The sequence below is a fragment of the Pelophylax lessonae genome (assembly GCF_965119305.1).
Source record: "Pelophylax lessonae genome assembly, chromosome: 4".
Classification (NCBI taxonomy): Eukaryota; Metazoa; Chordata; class Amphibia; order Anura; family Ranidae; genus Pelophylax; species Pelophylax lessonae.
The window spans coordinates 187,872,080-187,889,755 of NC_138771.1; the positions used below are offsets into that span (position 1 = coordinate 187,872,080).

Below are 17,676 nucleotides of genomic sequence, written 5' to 3' on the forward strand. Positions count from 1 at the left end.
TGCATACGTGTTTATATGCATCTTTTTATATTACATATTTTAATACATTGCATTTGTGTGCATTCTTGAATGTTAGCGGTACACTCACATGCTTGTGCGATGCGTTCACGTGCATTTGCGGTGTGTTCTGGTGCAGAAAATCGCAGCATGCTGTACTTTTTTTAAACATACGAAAGTACAGAAATAATGTAAGCTAGGCTCATTGAAATACATTCATTTTTCTTCCATATGCGTTTGAGCTGCGTTCATTAAAAACGCACACCCGGCTGCATCTGGTGTAAATGAGCCCTAAAGCAGCGTATGGTTTTAGGAGGGTATAAGACGTTTTATTGTATCAGCAGAAAAAAAAAAAAAACTAGTAGCTGGTCTTTCAGAGGTAGGATGTCAGCGAAAGGCTTAAAGGGAGGCTGACAGCAGCAGTCGTGTGTGGTGAACATTAGGGCTGGCAATCTAAGGCGAGTGTTGGTGCTCCAGCAGCCTCCTCCTTTCTGGTTGCCTGGCAAACACAGCCAGCCTCTCTCTCACACTTCACTACCGGGTTAGGGAGAGGAGAAAGCAGGCAGCTCCCATCCATCCCTCCTCCTCCTCTTGCTGCTCTGCTCTCCATCCTTCCCCTCCCTCCCTCTCCCCCTCTAGCAGTTCTTACTGTACAACTAGTACACACACACGTACACATACACACGCTTCCACACAGTCCTGGACCAGCAGCCAGCATGGAGGTCAGCTAACCCCTACCGGTGGCATCCATACACACATGCATGTACCAAGACCCTCCGCCGTGTGGCTTTACACATAGGCAGCTTCCAGCTAGAAGCTCCAGTGTTATCCTCCTCCTCCTCCTTCCTATTGCTGCTGCTTGCCTCCCCATCTCTAAAGCCTGGCCATTCATCAGGAAAGCACCAAGGACCCCCCAAGCCTCTCCTCTCTGCCTTACCTAAGCCACCCTCCCTCTACGGACCTTGGGGCGATGTCCAAAAGCCTGAAGAAGAAAAACCACTGGACCAACAAAGTCCATGAGATTGTGATTGACAGGAGCCTGGAAGGGGAGCTGGGCTTTGACATCCGAGGGGGGGCTGAAAATGGTCAATTCCCGTACCTGGGAGAGGTAAAGCCCGGCAAGGTGTCCTACCAGAGTGGCAAACTGGTGCCTGAGGAACTAGTCCTGGAAGTCAACGACACCCCGGTGGCCGGGCTCACCATCAGGGACGTGCTGGCTGTCATCAAACATTGCAAGGAGCCCATCAGGATCAAGTGTGTGAAACAAGGTAGGTGTGCGCTCCTCATGGACAACAGGCTGCCGTAGTTTTACGCCGTAGCCATGTATTATTCATAGGCTATCGTGCAGCAAAACATTCCACACATTGCCCCCGGGCTGGGCATGCTGTTCTCTGATCTGCAGCCTCGTGTTCTTGTATATTTGGGTTGAAATGTTTTTATTGTTGTAATACAAATATCATTGATTTTACGTAATACTATATATTATATACTCAGTGCCTATAAAGTCCCATTCAAGGGGAATTTCCAATGTTTTGACGTTGGAGCGGAGGCATTGTTGTGCCCAGTGTCATCGATTGATGAGTGCTTGGCTGGTGCAGAAGGCAGCTGGCATAGAGGGGGGGGGGGGGTGATCACAGGGGCTAACCCCAACCCTGCAGGGGGGGGGTGATCACAAGGGATCACCCCAACCCTGCAATGCAGCGCCTTGTGCCGGGGGAGATCCATCCACAGCCAGGATGATGTCTCAGCGGTTGCCGCAGTAACTTTGTGTTTGGAGCTGTGCTGATGACTTCCTGGAGTTTGGGATGTCATGGTGCTGCCAGTGTGACAGTGACAGCGATCTGACGAAAGTTCAGGGGGTGGTCACTGAGGAGTGTGCCTGGGGCGATTGTATATTCAAAGGCACACGTTTTATAGCGGTGACATTGCATGAGTGTGGTTTTCATGCTTTGCATAGACAAATTCTTCTCTTTGACTTGTGTGGATGGAGGGGAAGGGGAGGGGGGGGGGGATATGTACTGTGCACAGAGCCATCAGATCCTCCCTTTAATGAGGGACACAGGATATTGACACACACTCCATCCAGGGCCTCATCCACATAGGCGGGTCGTGTTTATACACCCGGGAAATGACAGGTGTTCCCCTCAGCTAACCTGTCAAAATCAATGATAGCCGGAGAGACATAGCAGCTGTAACGATCTTCCCCCACATGCCCGTGTTTACATCCCTACATATCCAGATCTGTGCGTCCGTCCCCGTACCAATGTAAACACTGACATGTGCCGGAGGAGCCATTGCAGCTCTCCGGCTGTCATTGATTTTGACAGGCTGGCTACACAGAACACCTGTCATTCCCAGACATATAAACAGAACCCTCTGTTGCATAGAGTTACAAGACTAATGGGCCATACACACAATACAATTGTCTTTAGATTTACCAAAACCATATAATATGAGGTCACACCTAAACACTTTCAATTTCTATGCCAGCGATGGCAAACCTTGGCACCCCAGATGTTTTGGAATTTCAATTCCCATGATGCTCAACTACACTGCAGAGTGCATGATCATCATGGGAAATGTAGTTCCAAAACATCTGGAGTGCCAAGGTTCACCATCACTGTTCTATGCAATCAGGCAGGCCCCTGCACTACATAGATGAAGGTAAATCTAAAGGAAATCTAACAACAAAAGTTGTATAGTGTGTATCCAGCTAAAGGCTCACCATACATGCTACAATCTCTGTACAATCAACCTTAGATATACCAAAACGATATCCAATGTGAACCTACCTAATCTATCCAAACAATTTGTACCCAGTCAGGCAGGGCTTTGTACTACATACTTGTTGGTAGATGTAAAGGAGAGCGCAGAATCGGATTGTAACGTGTGTGGTGACCATACACTAAACAAGCTGATTGCACAATCTCCTTAGATTTACCAACAACTACCAGTGCGGGGACCTGGCTGATTTGATATAAATGTCAGATTGTTAGGTTTTACCTCAGAGATTTGGTAAATCTGAAGGAGATTGCGCAAAGTGGGGTTGATTTACTTAAACTGGAGAGTGCAAAATCTGGGTATTGGTAGCCAATAAGCTTCTAACTTCTCAGCTTGTTCAAATAATCTTTGAAAAAAAAACCTTAAGGCCCCTTTCACACGGGCGATCCGATCCGTCTGTCCGTTTTTCAGGCGGACCAGATCGGATGCTCCATGCATTCCGATGGGGCAGCTGGTGTCAGCGGAGACATGTCCGCTGACACCCGCTGCTATCCGATCCTGTCCGTGAAATCCAGATGGACGGAAACCTGATATTCCATCCGTCTGGAGGATAGGATCGGAAGGGATCCGCTGGGATCGGATAGTCCGTTCTCATCCTATCTCCCCATAGAGGACAGCGGGGATCTGACAGCTCAGTCTCCGCACACAGAGCAGAGACTGAGCTGTCATCCGCCTGCTCTGTGGGGATCGGCAGATCAATCCCCCGCTGAGCAGAACCGACTCCGTCGGGCGGTGCCCCCGTGTGAAAGGGGCCTAAAGCTGATTGGCTACCATGCACAGCTGTACCAGATTTCGCACTCTCCTGTTATAGTAAATCAATCCCAGTGTGTACAATCAGATTGTACAGTATATGGCCAGCATATTGTCTACGGTGAGTCTTAGATTGAGCAAAACTGTAATATGAGAACCTGACAATGCAATCCATATAATGTGTATCCAGTCAGGCACGTGCCTGTAGTCAGGACCAGGACAAGGGGTAGGCAGGAGAGGCATCTGCCTTGAGAGCTTCAGCCAGAGGGGAGAAAATAATGCACAAGATCTGCAACCTATACTGTTCCTGGAAAGGAAGGGAGGGTCACACTTTTTTCTTGTCACCCTAACTACTGAAGGACCTAGTCCCATCACTTCTTGTCCTACATAGTTATTGGTGATCAGCTGCCCATACACTATACAATCTGATTGTACAATCTCCTTTAGATCTGCTATCAACTATGTGGTATAAGGCAGCCCATAGATGAGTCAGTTTTTTTTTGTTCAACCTATAGGTTGATTGAAAAAAAAAAAAAAAAACTTGATCCTTCCCGTGAGCAATTGTATCCTGACCCCAGGGAGACCTCCCTGCCATCAGAGTACACTGATCAGTGCTGCCGGCTATAGCCTACAGCACTGTTCGAGTAGGGAAAATCCGACGGGGCTGCTGTACAGAAGTGGATTGGTAGAACTACTTCTGTATAACCACAGTGCCCATACATGGATCAAAATTTGGTCAGTCCCTGCTGAACCAGCCAAATTAAATCCATGTATGGTCAGCTTAAAGATCTGCCTAATTTGATGCTAATTAAAGGATGTTTTAGGTTGTCCTTATATTACTTAGTTTTGGTAAAGCTCTGAGATTGTACAGAAATTGTACAATCCCTACACAATCTGATTGTACCATCTCCTTTAGATCTGCAAACAACTATGTAGGGTAGGGGCCTGTGAGTTCGGATAGAAATTGATTGGATTGTATAGGTTTGTCATTAAATTTACACAGCTTGGGTACATTTGAAAGAGATGGTACAGGAATTGTACAATCAGATTGTGGTGTGTATGGCCACCATAAGATCTACCATGTAATGCAAGGGCCTGCCTGATTTGATACTATTGGACTGAATACTAGAAACCAAAAACCCTTGTATAGAAAACAAAGGTAACACAGTAGCTATAACAATGACAAATTAGGTAATTGGTAAAGCCACTGTGTTACCGTTGTTTTCTATACAAGGGTTTTTGGTTTCTAGTATCTGGTTCTTTGGCTACAATGGTAACACCATATAGGTGAGTGGGATTTGGGGTATTTTGCTCAATTACATTGCCTTAATTTTTTTCTGTAGTTTTGTGGTAATTGACTGGATAGTATAGGCTTGTCCCCATATTACGTAGTTTTAGTAAATATTTACAGAGGCTGCACAATCCGATTGTATAGTGTATGGCTTTCCTCACGTGCTGTGTCTGTGTGAGGAAAGGAAAGCTGATAACTGGCAAGGCTGTAAACATACTGTTTACATTGATATTCAGGACACTATTCATCAGTGACCTGAGTATCAGTGCAGCCCCATCAGTGCCCATCAATGCAGCTTATCAGTGCCCATTAGTGCAGCCTAATAGTGCCACCTGTCAGTGCTCATCAGTGGTGTCTCATCAGTGCAGCTTATCAGTTCCCATTAGTGCAGCCTATCAGTTCTACCTATTGGTGCCCATCAGTGCTGTCTATCAGTGCCATCTGTCAGTGCCCATCAGTGGTGTCTCATCATTGCCCATTAGTGGTGTCTCATCAGTGCCCATCAATGCAGCTTATCAGTGCCCATTAGTGCAGCCTATCAGTGCCACCTATTAGTGTCCGTCAGTGCCACCTGTCAGTGCCCATTAGTGGCATCTCATTAGTGCCCATCAGTGCAGCTTATCAGTGCCCATTAGTGCAGCATATTAGTGCCAACTGTCAGTGCTTATCAGTGGTGTCTCATCAGTGCAGCTTATCAGTTCCCATTAGTGCAGCCTATCAGTTCCCCTTATTAGTGCCCATCAGTGCTGCCTATCAGTGCCATCTGTCAGTGCCCATCAGTGGTGTCTCATCATTGCTTATCAGTGGTGTCTCATCAGTGCCCATCAGTGCAGCTTATCAGTGCCCATTAGTGCAGCCTATCAGTGCCACCTATTAGTGCCCATCAGTGCCACCTGTCAGTGCCCATTAGTGGCATCTCATCAGTGCCCATCAGTGCAGCTTATCAGTGCCCATTAGTGCAGCCTATCAGTTCCCCTTATTAGTGCCCATCAGTGCTGCCTATCAGTGCCATCTGTCAGTGCCCATCAGTGGTGTCTCATCATTGCTTATCAGTGGTGTCTCATCAGTGCCCATCAGTGCAGCTTATCAGTGCCCATTAGTGCAGCCTATCAGTGCCACCTATTAGTGCCCATCAGTGCCACCTGTCAGTGCCCATTAGTGGCATCTCATCAGTGCCCATCAGTGCAGCTTATCAGTGCCCATTAGTGCAGCCTATCAGTGCTTCCTATTAGTGCCCATCAGTGCTGCCTATCAGTGCCACCTGTCAGTGTCCATTAGTGGCATCTCATCAGTGCCCAGCAGTGCAGCTTATCAGTGCCCATTAGTGCAGCATACCAGTGCCACCTATTAGTGCCCATCAGTGCTGCCTATCAGTGCCACCTGTCAGTGCCCATTAGTGGCATCTCATCAGTGCCCATCAGTGCAGCTTATCAGTGCCCATTAGTGGCATCTCATCAGTGCCCATCAGGGTAGCATATCAGTGCACATCAGTGAAGAAGAACAATTACTTATTTTCAAAATTTTATAACAGAAACTAAGAAAAACCTTTTTTTTCAAAATTGTTTTTTTTTTCTTTTGTTTAGAAAAAAAAAAAAAACCCAGCAGTGATTAAATAACACCAAAAGAAAGCTCTATCTGTGTGAAAAAAAAATGATAAAAATGTCATATAGGTACAGCGTTGCATGACCGCGCAATTGTCATTCAAAGCGAGGCAGTGCTGAAAGCTGAAAATTGGCCTGGGCAGGAAGGGGGTGAAAGTGCCTGGTATTGAAGTGGTTAAGTTAAATAGGAAAATACTTTTTATTGTTTTGTAATACATCAAAGCATACGTCATATAACAAATCTATAGGATCAGTGCATTGCTGAATGGTGACAAATCCAGCACTCCAACTGAACCTCCAAGGTGACTTCACTGAATTCTCCCGTCAGTATCAGTGGTGTCTGAGACCTCACTAAACACTCATCCTCTCTGGTTCCCTGTTGGGGATTTCCCATCATTTCATGCCTGGTAAAAAAAAATAAAAAGAAATAACAGAAAAATCTCTAATGGAGCCCCAAGTAACAGTAAAACGTGATGGGGGCTCTAACCTTTCCCTACTCCATCCCAAACTAGAAACAATGTTTTGACTATAGATACACATTACATGACTTGTGATATAAAATATAGGATGTGACAGGTCAGTCACCACATTCAATAAGGCTGCATTGATCAATATCCCCCTGTGTCTAACATTTGTATTTCTTAGCAGCTCAGATGAATGTTTTCATGTCAGAGACTTTGCACGGACATGGCTTACCTGCTTGTTTTTCCTTGTTGTAATGACGGTCAGGAGTCAGGGGCCATGAGCCACCTTGTCCTGGGATCAATATGGAAAATATTGTTCAATGGTACACTGGACGCTGACACTTGAACTATCACTACCAGCAAGATGATAATAGGACAGCACTTTATTTATCACAGTAGGAAACAAGGACACATGACCCCATATTTTTAAATATGTTAAGAAAAAATGGTTTAGAAAAATCCCTTAAGTCATTCAATGATAACATACTGTATGATATCTCATACAGCCTGAAGGACCCTGCTCCTCAACCAGTGCTTGGAGGTGGCATGGTGGCCCCAATCTTTTCATATGGCCTTCAAGCCTGTTTACCTACTGGCTAGACCAAAAACCAAATAAAATTGATACCCCTCCAATGCCCCAATCCATTATCCCAGCCGACTGACCACACTGTTTGTAGGTGCTGCTAGAGTTGAATGAAGTTCACCCATAGTGTAAGTAGGAGACAGAGCTGAAACCATTTCTTACTAAGAGAAGTTTACCTTATGCCGAGACGGTGTGCGGATGGGCACCATTTTGGTGTAGTCCTCTGTACCTACTGGATTATACTCTTCCCATAAGTCAGAACTTCCATAATTTCACAGGATGCTGTTAAAATGTGATTATTATTATTATTAATAGTATTATTACATGTAAAATACATTTTGACATTCACATTGTAAACATTATTATAACAAAGGTGTGTGAGCCAGTTGTTATCACATGGGCTGGGAACCTTGGTATTAATATTATTATTGTTATTATCATTATTATTACTAATACTTTTACTATTATAATGTTTATAATACATCTTGCCATTAATACCTTTCTGACCGCCCAACATATGTGCAGCTGCAAAGGGCTGTCAAAGACAGTCTGGACTATCGGTAACCATCCGGGACTGGCTTTTAATCATGTGACCACCAATTGCAGATCCTCCCCGGGCGTTTAAAACTGTTTAAAGGGACGTCACGGCAGATGAGAAGAGGTTACAATTTTGAGCATTAGTATGTAATTGTGAATAGCATTTGAACCTGTTGTAACTGTCATCACATCGGTTGGGGACCTTGGTGGTATTGTTATTATTATTACATTTATAATATATCTTGTCATTAAAAGTTGACATTATTATAATAATAAATAGTGTGTAAACCAGTTGTCACTGTCATCACATAGGTTGGGGACCTTGATGTTGTTATTATTATTATTATATGGTATTATTATTACATTTATAATACATATTGTTGTAAATAATCTTACAAATTATTATAATTGCAATAACAGTGTGAGCGAGTTGTTGGTGTCATCACATAGGCTGGGGACCTTGATGTTGTTATTATTATTTATTATTATTGTTACATCTTGTTGTGAAACTCTTCCACATTATTTTAATAGTATATAACAGTGTGAGCCAGTTGTTGGTGTCATCATCACATAGGTTGGGGACCTTGATGTTGTTTGTATTATTTATTATTATTATTACATTTATAATACATCTTGTTGTGAAACTCTTAGAGCCGGTGTTCCGTGAGAATTACCTACCCGTGAGAAAAACCTACCCCTCGTCACTTCCGGTTCTCGGCACCGTATGTCACGCAGCGGTTACATTAAAACAGCTGTGCTGAAATACGAGTCATCTCCGCTCCTGTGCCTGCCACTTCCCTGATCTCAGAGAGCTGCTTTTATATTTACTTGCCGAGAGCAGGGAAGTGACAGGGACAGGAGCGGAGATGACTCGTATTTCAGCACAGCTGTTTTATGTAACCGCCGCTTCGGTAGGTTTTTTTCACGGTACACCGTGATCGTTTCATACTAGTGCGCATGCGCACTAGTAAGCGCCTCAGTTCTTCCATTAGGTATCCGGGGGTCTGAGCATGCGCACTGCTGCGCTGCTCAGCTGTTTCTGCCCGGAAGTGACCAGGGTAGGTTTTTCTCACGGGGTAGGTAATTCGTGGGGCGACCTGTGAAGTCGCGTGCACCGCGACTTCGGCGCAACTTGCAGGGACTTCACATTATGGAAGTCTATGCAAGTCGCCCCAAAGTAGTACAGGACCCTTTTTCTAAGTCGGAGCGACTTGTGTCGCTCCTATTAGAACGGCTCCTGTACTACTCTATGGACCGCGACATACCGCAAATTGTCAGGCTGACAAGTCGCCTCACAAGTCACGCTAATGTGAATGGGCTCTTCAAGTTGACATTATTATAATAATAAATAGTGTGTAAACCAGTTGTCACTGTCATCACATAGGTTGGGGACCTTGATGTTGTTATTATTATTTATTATTATTGTTATTACATTTATAATACATCTTGTTGTGAAACTCTAACACATTATTAGTATATAACAGTGTGAGCGAGTTGTTGGTGTCATCACATTGGCTGGGGACCTTGATGTTGTTATTATTATTTATTATTATTGTTGTTACATTTATAATACATCTTGTTGTGAAACTCTTAGCCCCCGTTCACACTGGGGCGACGCTACTTCGCTCCGCGACCTCCGAGGTCGCGGTGCGAGCAGCGCGCCGCGACCTAGGAGCGGCCGCCACGGACTTCATAACATTGAAGTCTATGGCGGTCGCCTCCTGGTCGCCCCAAAGAAGCTCCGGACCCTTTTTCTGAGTCGGAGCGACTTGTGTCGCTCCTATCAGAACGGGTCCGCAGCTTCCCTATGGGAGGCGACCTGCGGCGACCTGTGAGGCGACCAGGTCGCCTCACAGGTCGCCCCAGTGTGAATGGGGGCTTAGACCTTATTATAATAGTATATAACAATGTGAGCGAGTTGTTAGTGTCATTACATAGGCCAGGGACTTTGGTTCAAGAACATCAACAAGTTCTACTATTCAGATGTATAATAATAATAGATGGGTTAGCCTGGTTAAAAGACAATACAAGAAAGCAACTTCATACGCAATCACCCCAAAGCTTAACAAAAAAGAATTAAAATGTGAACCCCAGTGAATAAAATCCATTCAGGATAGTAAAGTGGTGGACAAATACAACTTGATCAGAGCGGTTAGTATGACAACCACTTCCATCTATGAAGAATAACCTCTGTTCATATAGAACAGCTGAGCAGAATGTTACTTCATCAGTACAAAGTGCTGTATCAGAGTCATCTTTATATTACCATTGTTACTTTTTTATTATTGTAATTGAAATTATTCTTCTTTGTTGACGCATCAACTGATGTGCAGCTGTGCCTTGCATTGAATAATACAATTAAATATTGTTGGCAGTAAAAAATAATCCGGACAGGAGCTCATGTGTGACATGTTACAACTTCCATAATACCTAGCGCTTTATTTTAAGCAGGGTTACTGTGTGTCAGATTAATGACAGCTCTGAGGGATGAGAACAGTCAGGTTATTTACAAGAGCTGGAGCCCCTGGTAACACTGAAATGATCTCATGATGACACGGCTCACATCTCTACCAGGCCCCTCCAGTGACATGAAGTCATCCTCTGGATGTAACACTGAATACATTGATTTGGTTGGTGTTAGAGGAAGGATTGGTGGTACTCTGCTGACAGCACGCTTCATAAAACACACCTGGAAGGTGCACACCATCACTCTGATGTTACATTCCGCTGCAGATAATGAGCCTACAATATATCCACATTTCTCAGTTATGTCCGTTATGGGAATGGGACTTTTATTTTACTTTTCTGTCCTACGTGTAAGGCCTCATTCACATTGCCTGTGACTAGTGGAGGCCGAAAATCCGATCGCTATGGCGAGCACACTTACACTGCACTTAGGAACCATTTAAACCTAAATGCTGTGCAGGAAAAGCGCATTCTGTACACCACGGCTGCCCTTGTAAGGGGCATGTGGGTGCCAATGAATTGTAAATGGCACTCCAAAGGCATCTCGCAAACACAGCGAGTTTGCAGCCACCAAATTGCATGGTCCCTCAGTACCATGTGGTTTGGTGCAGCGCTTTCTGAAAAGTATTGTTTGCATTACTTTTTGTGCTTTCCAGTGCATTTTGCAGCCCTTTCAGAATGGGCTCTCGAAACCACACTGCATCTCCACAGCTGTGTGAATGAAGCCCAAGTATATTGTCTGTTGTCCATATCGTCCAGGCTTCCAGGCCGTAACTATTGCCCAGACCTGTGGGGACCCAGATGCAGTTTTCTACATCATATATACAACACTATGACTGATTTGTGTGATTGAGGCCTAAGATTAATGTCTGTTGTCAATAGTGACTGGGCTTCCCGACCAAAACTCTCCACACACAAATGGGCTTCAGGGCTTCAGGCCAAAGATACTTGCTGTACCATAACCGATTTAGCTGTGTGAATAAAACCCAAGTCTGTTGTCCACATCAACCAGTTGCATTCTCTTTATTTCTTTGGCACACTAGGAAATGGCAGCTGAAGTATAGTTGCTGAGGACTACACAGGACATTCCTTCCAGACATAAATGATATTTGAGGCCCAGTGTAGCTAAAGTGGTTGTAAACCCCCCTCTGTAAGTTGTACCTACTGTATAGGTAAGCATATAATAAGGCTTACCTATAGGTACTGTAAATATCTCCTAAACTTTCACCGTTTAGGAGATATTTACTGTATAGTGCGCCGATTACGCTCCAAAGGAACAGCCGCCCATGCCATTTCTTCAGAGCTCTGTGCCGTGACCGGCGGCTCCCACGCGCATGTGCGGGTGTGACGTCACGCGGCTCCCGGTAGTAGCATAGCTGGAGTCCGCAGACCCGGGAGAAGGATGGCTTAAGATAGATGCAGCCTCCAGACGATGGGGGCTGCGTTTGGAGGTAAGTGTCACATAATGTGCTAGTATGCGATGCATACTAGCACAGTGTGCTTTTACTTTTCAGGGGAAAACAAAACAAAACAAAAAAAAAAAACACACTGGGCTTACTTCCTCTTTAAGATCTGCTTTGCAAGAGTTTAGACTCACCCTACACTATAGCTATAGTGTAGCTTGGGGGAGTCAGAGGTGGTGTGTACAACCTGCCATGCATGTGAATGGCTGTACATGACTTTAGTCTTGTAAAGGCCATTCATTCTGTGCATCAGCGCTTATCCACACATGTGCAAAAAATGTATTTCTTGAATGCGGAAAAGCTTTGTATGCGAATGCATGATTAAACATCAGTGCACAGAAGTATTGGTGTCTCTACAAGTACATAGGCTTATAGCCATTCACTTATATGGCCAACTGTACGTCGCACCTCGGGCTCTGGAAAACACAGTGAATTTTATGTTAGGCATATAAACATTCTGCAAATGTTTATGTGCGTGATCCCTAATTATTAAAAAAAAAAAAAAAATGTCATAATGTGTACCATTATGTGTAATACAATAAAAATATGCAGCAATGTCAAAGGAAACTATCCATTTATGGATCTTTTCCTTTGACATTGCTGCAGCTTGGAGATAGGACAAGCTCCTTGTCCCTGCCTGCACTCACTGTGGTCTAGTTGGACTTTACCTCTCTACCTGAACGGCACCTAAATTTGGTCTTTTTGGGTGGCAATAAAAATATGGATTTATTTAGAATAAACATGGGGAATATTTTATATTTGGGCCTTTTTACTTATTTTTGGGTATGCTGCAAGTTAGCCTGCGTTGTGTTAGGTAGTTCATTGAAAATGAATAGGCTGCCATGTACGGCAACATTGAAAAAATTTTACATGACCCTTTTTTGTAATACATTGCACTACTAGTCATTGCGGCATGCTAGAACGCAGGTACATTGCCTTAGGGCTCGTTCACCCTGTGTTAGTCGAGCTGTGTTGATCTACATAGAAAACCATTGCTTTAGATGTGCCCTAGTTACACCATAGTGCTGCGTTGAGGTGGGCTGAAGTGTGTTGCAAAAAATGTAGACATGCTGCATTTTTACGCAATGCACCACATTTTCCTGCACCGCATTGCATCGCATCGCAAGAGTTGAATAAGGTGTTATTTTATGACACCAATAAAGTTACAAAAAGAGAAAAAAATTTGAAACCAGTACGACGAGTTGCAACAATGTATTGCTCTGCCTCTCACTGCCCCTGTGCAACCCGTACCAGCCCACACGCGTACAGCGAGGTGCCATTCAATATTAATAGCATCACAAAGCAATAACGCAGGTTATGGCCCATTACTACAATATAAAAGTATAAATGGGCCGTAATGGTTTTCTAGTCTTTTAGAATATTTTGTTCTTCTTTCCACAATTTGAATTAGATGCAGTTTGAATAAGATTGATGGAAAAAAAAAAAGATTTGAATTAGCTCTGTCCCAATTTCACTCTACTTCCAAAATGACTATATCTTTGGTAGGGACAGAACATGGTTGTAGATTTTTTTAGTTAATGTTTGAGTAAAGTCAAGTGTTTCTGAACCCACAACAGTAAAATCATATGTATATGCAGTAAAGCATGCTTGTTATACTCACTGTGGAACCTCAGGGGTTAATCATCCACATTGTGTAAAATGGTTATATGATCCCATCTTCTCAGATCCTCCTCTTCTTTTACTGTCCCCAATCCATCTGCTGATAGATCAATACCTTGGGGACACTCTGCACATGCTTAGTTTGGTGTGTATTGCTAGAAAGTTTTTTTTTTTGGGAGGGTGCATCTGATCAGCAAAGGGTCAATCAGACAGAAAGTCAAGGATCATGCAGCCTCATAGGACAGTCAGATGAAAATGAAAACTCCCCCTACAAGCTTTAACCAGTGCTTGGCTAAACACTGATAGAAGTCACAAGACTGCTATACAGGGCTGCTGTTTGAAATCATTGGGCCCCATACAGCCTACCTGACAGGGCCCCCTTCTCCCAGCTGAAGGTGACTAATGGCGCTTTTCCACTGCATGGAACAGAACGGTTCGGCTCGCTTTGAGCTTTTCCACTGCATGGTACCGCATGGTACGGTGTTGGAACGGTTTGGTACGGTACGGCGGTGCTTTTCCACTACATGGAACCGAACGGTATGGCTTGCTTAAACAGTACCACCTCAGTTGTGGTTCCAAGAGGGCCGTACCGATACCATATCCCACAATCCTTTGCATGCAGCTTTGACTGTTTGTCACTACTAGCCACTGATTGGTCAGAGAATCGTTGTTATCCCACCCACTTTACTTTAGTGGAAAAGCAAACCGTACCAAACCGTACAGAACCGTTCCAACACCATACCATGCGGTACCATGCAGTGGAAAACCAAACAGAGCCAAGCAGGGCTGAGTGGAACCGAGCCGGTACTTGCAGTGGAAAAGTGCCATAAGGTCATAGATTTATAAGTGAGTTTCTCTGTAGCCTCAGCTGCACAGATGAATGAATAGGAAAGGCTCTGAGGCTTCCGGGTCATATACAAACTAAGGCATAGTAAACACAGTTTACTATGCTTCAGTGATGGCTGGACACAGGAGTGATTGGTACTGGCCCCCTCCCTCGCTCTTCATCCTGAAACATCCCCCTGTGTGCCCAGCTGCTGGTGGGAGAGTAGAGGAGGGAAGCCGGCAGCACTGTGGGGGAAAGTGGCACACAGGGGTTCCGAACTGCAGATGGAAGGGGCGCATGTGTTACAAGCTATCCCCCTGCAGTGCAGCCGGAGGGGGAAAGAAGAGGAGAAGCTGGCAGAGCTGCAGGGGGAGGCAGAAGAGAATCGGTACAGCTGGACCTCCTGCTCAGCAGGTGCTGGCCCCCCTTTTGAAGTGATGGGGCTTGGACCCAGTACAGGAGGGCTGACTGTACTGCCTTATCAGCAGCCTGCCGCTATATACTGCTACTGAGAAAAAACATTATTATTATATTTACTAAAATAGTTGCATTTCCATGTTATGTGTGCTGTGGGAGACCAGATATAGTGAATGCAGGGTCCTGGGTTTAGTAACACTTTAGGCCTCATGCACACAGAATGTAAAAAAACACAGATTTTACAAGCTTTTTATATTCCAAAATGTGTAAACGGGTCTATAACACCTAAACACTAGGAGCATTTCCAATGGCCAGAAAAAAATTAACATTCTGGCCAATAGAAATCAATAAACACCCAAATGCTTGACATGCCTACTTGCATGGGTTTAGGGGCATTTTGTAAGCTGTTTTTTTCCTATCAGGAGCAAAGGCGTCTGTATATAAGGCCTTACATTTTGGATGCAGTGGAAAAGGGTTAGACCCTCTGTCTGTGGCCTGGAGATATTCACCCTCTGTTTGTCCCATTTCCCATTGTCACCAATAAAGAAAGTGGGGGGGAATCCAAAATATTAGAGTTGTCAGCAGAGCGAGCGAGAGATAGGGAAATATCATCCTATGGGACAAATGTTCTGGTGACAATTGTCTAAGATGGGGATTTTCTGTTGGTCTCCAGGACAGGAAGCAAAGGGAAATCTCCCCAGGGGTTGTAACCCTCAGCTACTATATCCAAACTAAAAAAAAACATTTGGCTGTCCATACAATGACATGGTTCAGTCATTACATTATACCTAATATTATATTATATATTAGTGATATTACAAATAATACAAATAAATTATACTGCGGCTGTGCTCTTTGCATATGTAGTTTCATACATTTTTATTGCACATTATGGCATACGTTTTCATAGGTTGATACACTTTTTTTAATATGTGCTTCGCCATAAAACACACACAGCAATCCCCAAGCTAGCAATAGAACATGTACTAAGAAATAAACACTGACAAATTCTAAATATCACATGCAGCTGTACAATACACTGGTTTAGGCCCCTTTCACACATGCTGTCCGTTTGTCCGTTTTTCATCCATCCGTTGACGGATGAAAAACGGACATCAGTGTATCTCTATGTAAAAACGGACGACAACGGATGATCATCAGTTAACATCCGTTTTCATCCGCTTCCGTCAATGTCCGTTTTTTTGAACGGACGAATGCCCTATTTTTCATCCGTCAAAAAAACCGATCGGACGAAAAACGGATGACAACGGATGAAAAATGGATGTCAACTGATGAAAAACGGACGACAACGGATGAAAAACGGATAACAACTGATGAAAAACGGACGACAACGGATGAAAAACGGATAACAACTGATGGAAAAACTGATGAAAAACGGATAACAACTGACGAAAAACGGATGACAACTGACGAAAAACGGATGAAAAACGGATGAAAAACTGATACATTTGACGTGACTGAACTGATGAACTGAACGGATGGTATGTGTGAAAGGGGCCTAAATGAACTTAAATCAACCCCTTCCCATCAGTCATACGCATATATGTGGAAGCACAGCAGTGGGCTTTAAGTGCCGGTTCACACTAACGCGGCACGACTTCGGGGGCGACCTGTGAAGTCGCGTGCACCGCGACTTCGCCGCGACTTGCACGGACTTCATATAATGAATGTCTATGCAAGTCGCTCCGATGTCGCCCCGAAGTAGTACAGGAACTATTTTCTACGTCGGAGCGACTTGAGTCGCTTCTATTAGAACCGTTCCCGTAGCACACAATGGACCGCGACTTGTCAGGCTGACCAGTCGCCTGACAAGTCGCGGTAGTGTGAATGGACAATTCTTTGCAGCCAAACACTGTATGTATCAATTGCTACACACCAAACCTAAATAAGTGTACAGATATCATAAAATATATACACCGATCAGCCATAACATTATGACCACCCACCTAAAATTGAGTATGGTCCCCTTTTGCTAAAACAGTCCTGACCCATTGAGACATGGACACCAAAGTAACATCCACATGTATGGCAACCCAAGGTTTCCCAGCACAACATTGCCCAAAGCATCACACTGCCTCTGCCAACTTGTCTTCTTATACCGCTTCCCCAGGTAAGTGACACACACGCACCCTGCCATCCACATGATGAAAAAGAAAACATGATTCACCAGACCAGGCCACCTTCTTCCATTAATCCATAGTCCAGTTCTGATGTTCATGTGACCATTGTAGAAACTTTTGGCTGTGGTCACCATGGGCTTCACAGCCCCATACACAACAAACTGCAATGCCCTTTTTTCCTGCTTTCACCACATCAACTTCATGGACATCATGTTCTCTTGCTGCCTAATATATCCCACCAATTTTCAGATGTTATCGTGATGAGATGCTCCCTTTGCTTGTCAGTGGCCATATGTTATGGCTGATCGGTGTATGTCTATATGTGTCAAATACTCCATCCTAGATGAAACAGACCAATATAGAAAAGCCGTTCCACCGAAAATGAAGTCCAAGACTAATATAATATCCAAAAGGCAGAGTCCAGAAAGACTAATATATGATGATGACGTAGAAACTTTTTGTAGCTTTTACCCCTGAAGGAGCTGCTGTTTTCTTGGGTCTCCTGTTCTCAGAGCCCATAATTCTGTAAGCAGCACCCCACTCTTTGACACACCAGCCGAAGAGAGGATATTTATTGTTACAATATAGTGGATATATAATAGGCATCATAATTTCCGAAAACACCCCACGATTTTGGCACAATTTTACCATGCTGATGGTGTGTTTTTTCATAGGTCATGTGCCTAAAAAAAACACAGATGCAATTTGGTGTGTTCTTGCTGCATTTTCAGTGCATTTC

The 17,676-nt window shown here is 44.1% G+C and overlaps 1 protein-coding gene across 9 annotated transcripts in view; it reads left to right on the forward strand.

Moving 5' to 3' along the window:
* The first annotated feature begins 587 nt into the window (after positions 1-587).
* The window catches only part of MAGI2 (membrane associated guanylate kinase, WW and PDZ domain containing 2), a 1,130,869-nt gene continuing 1,113,780 nt past the window's right edge, over positions 588-17,676 (forward strand). For 4 of the 9 annotated variants that reach the window (XR_014225193.1, XM_082255141.1, XM_082255144.1 and 1 more), the window contains exon 1: positions 589-1,265. Coding sequence is in view for 8 of the 9 variants with exons in the window: in XM_082255141.1 (XP_082111267.1) it covers positions 968-1,265 (298 nt within the window). In the remaining variant the exon portion in view is untranslated. Of the gene's footprint in view, positions 1,266-17,676 lie in introns of all 9 variants that reach the window. The other 5 variants (XM_082255137.1, XM_082255139.1, XM_082255142.1 and 2 more) reach the window with 4 other exon arrangements.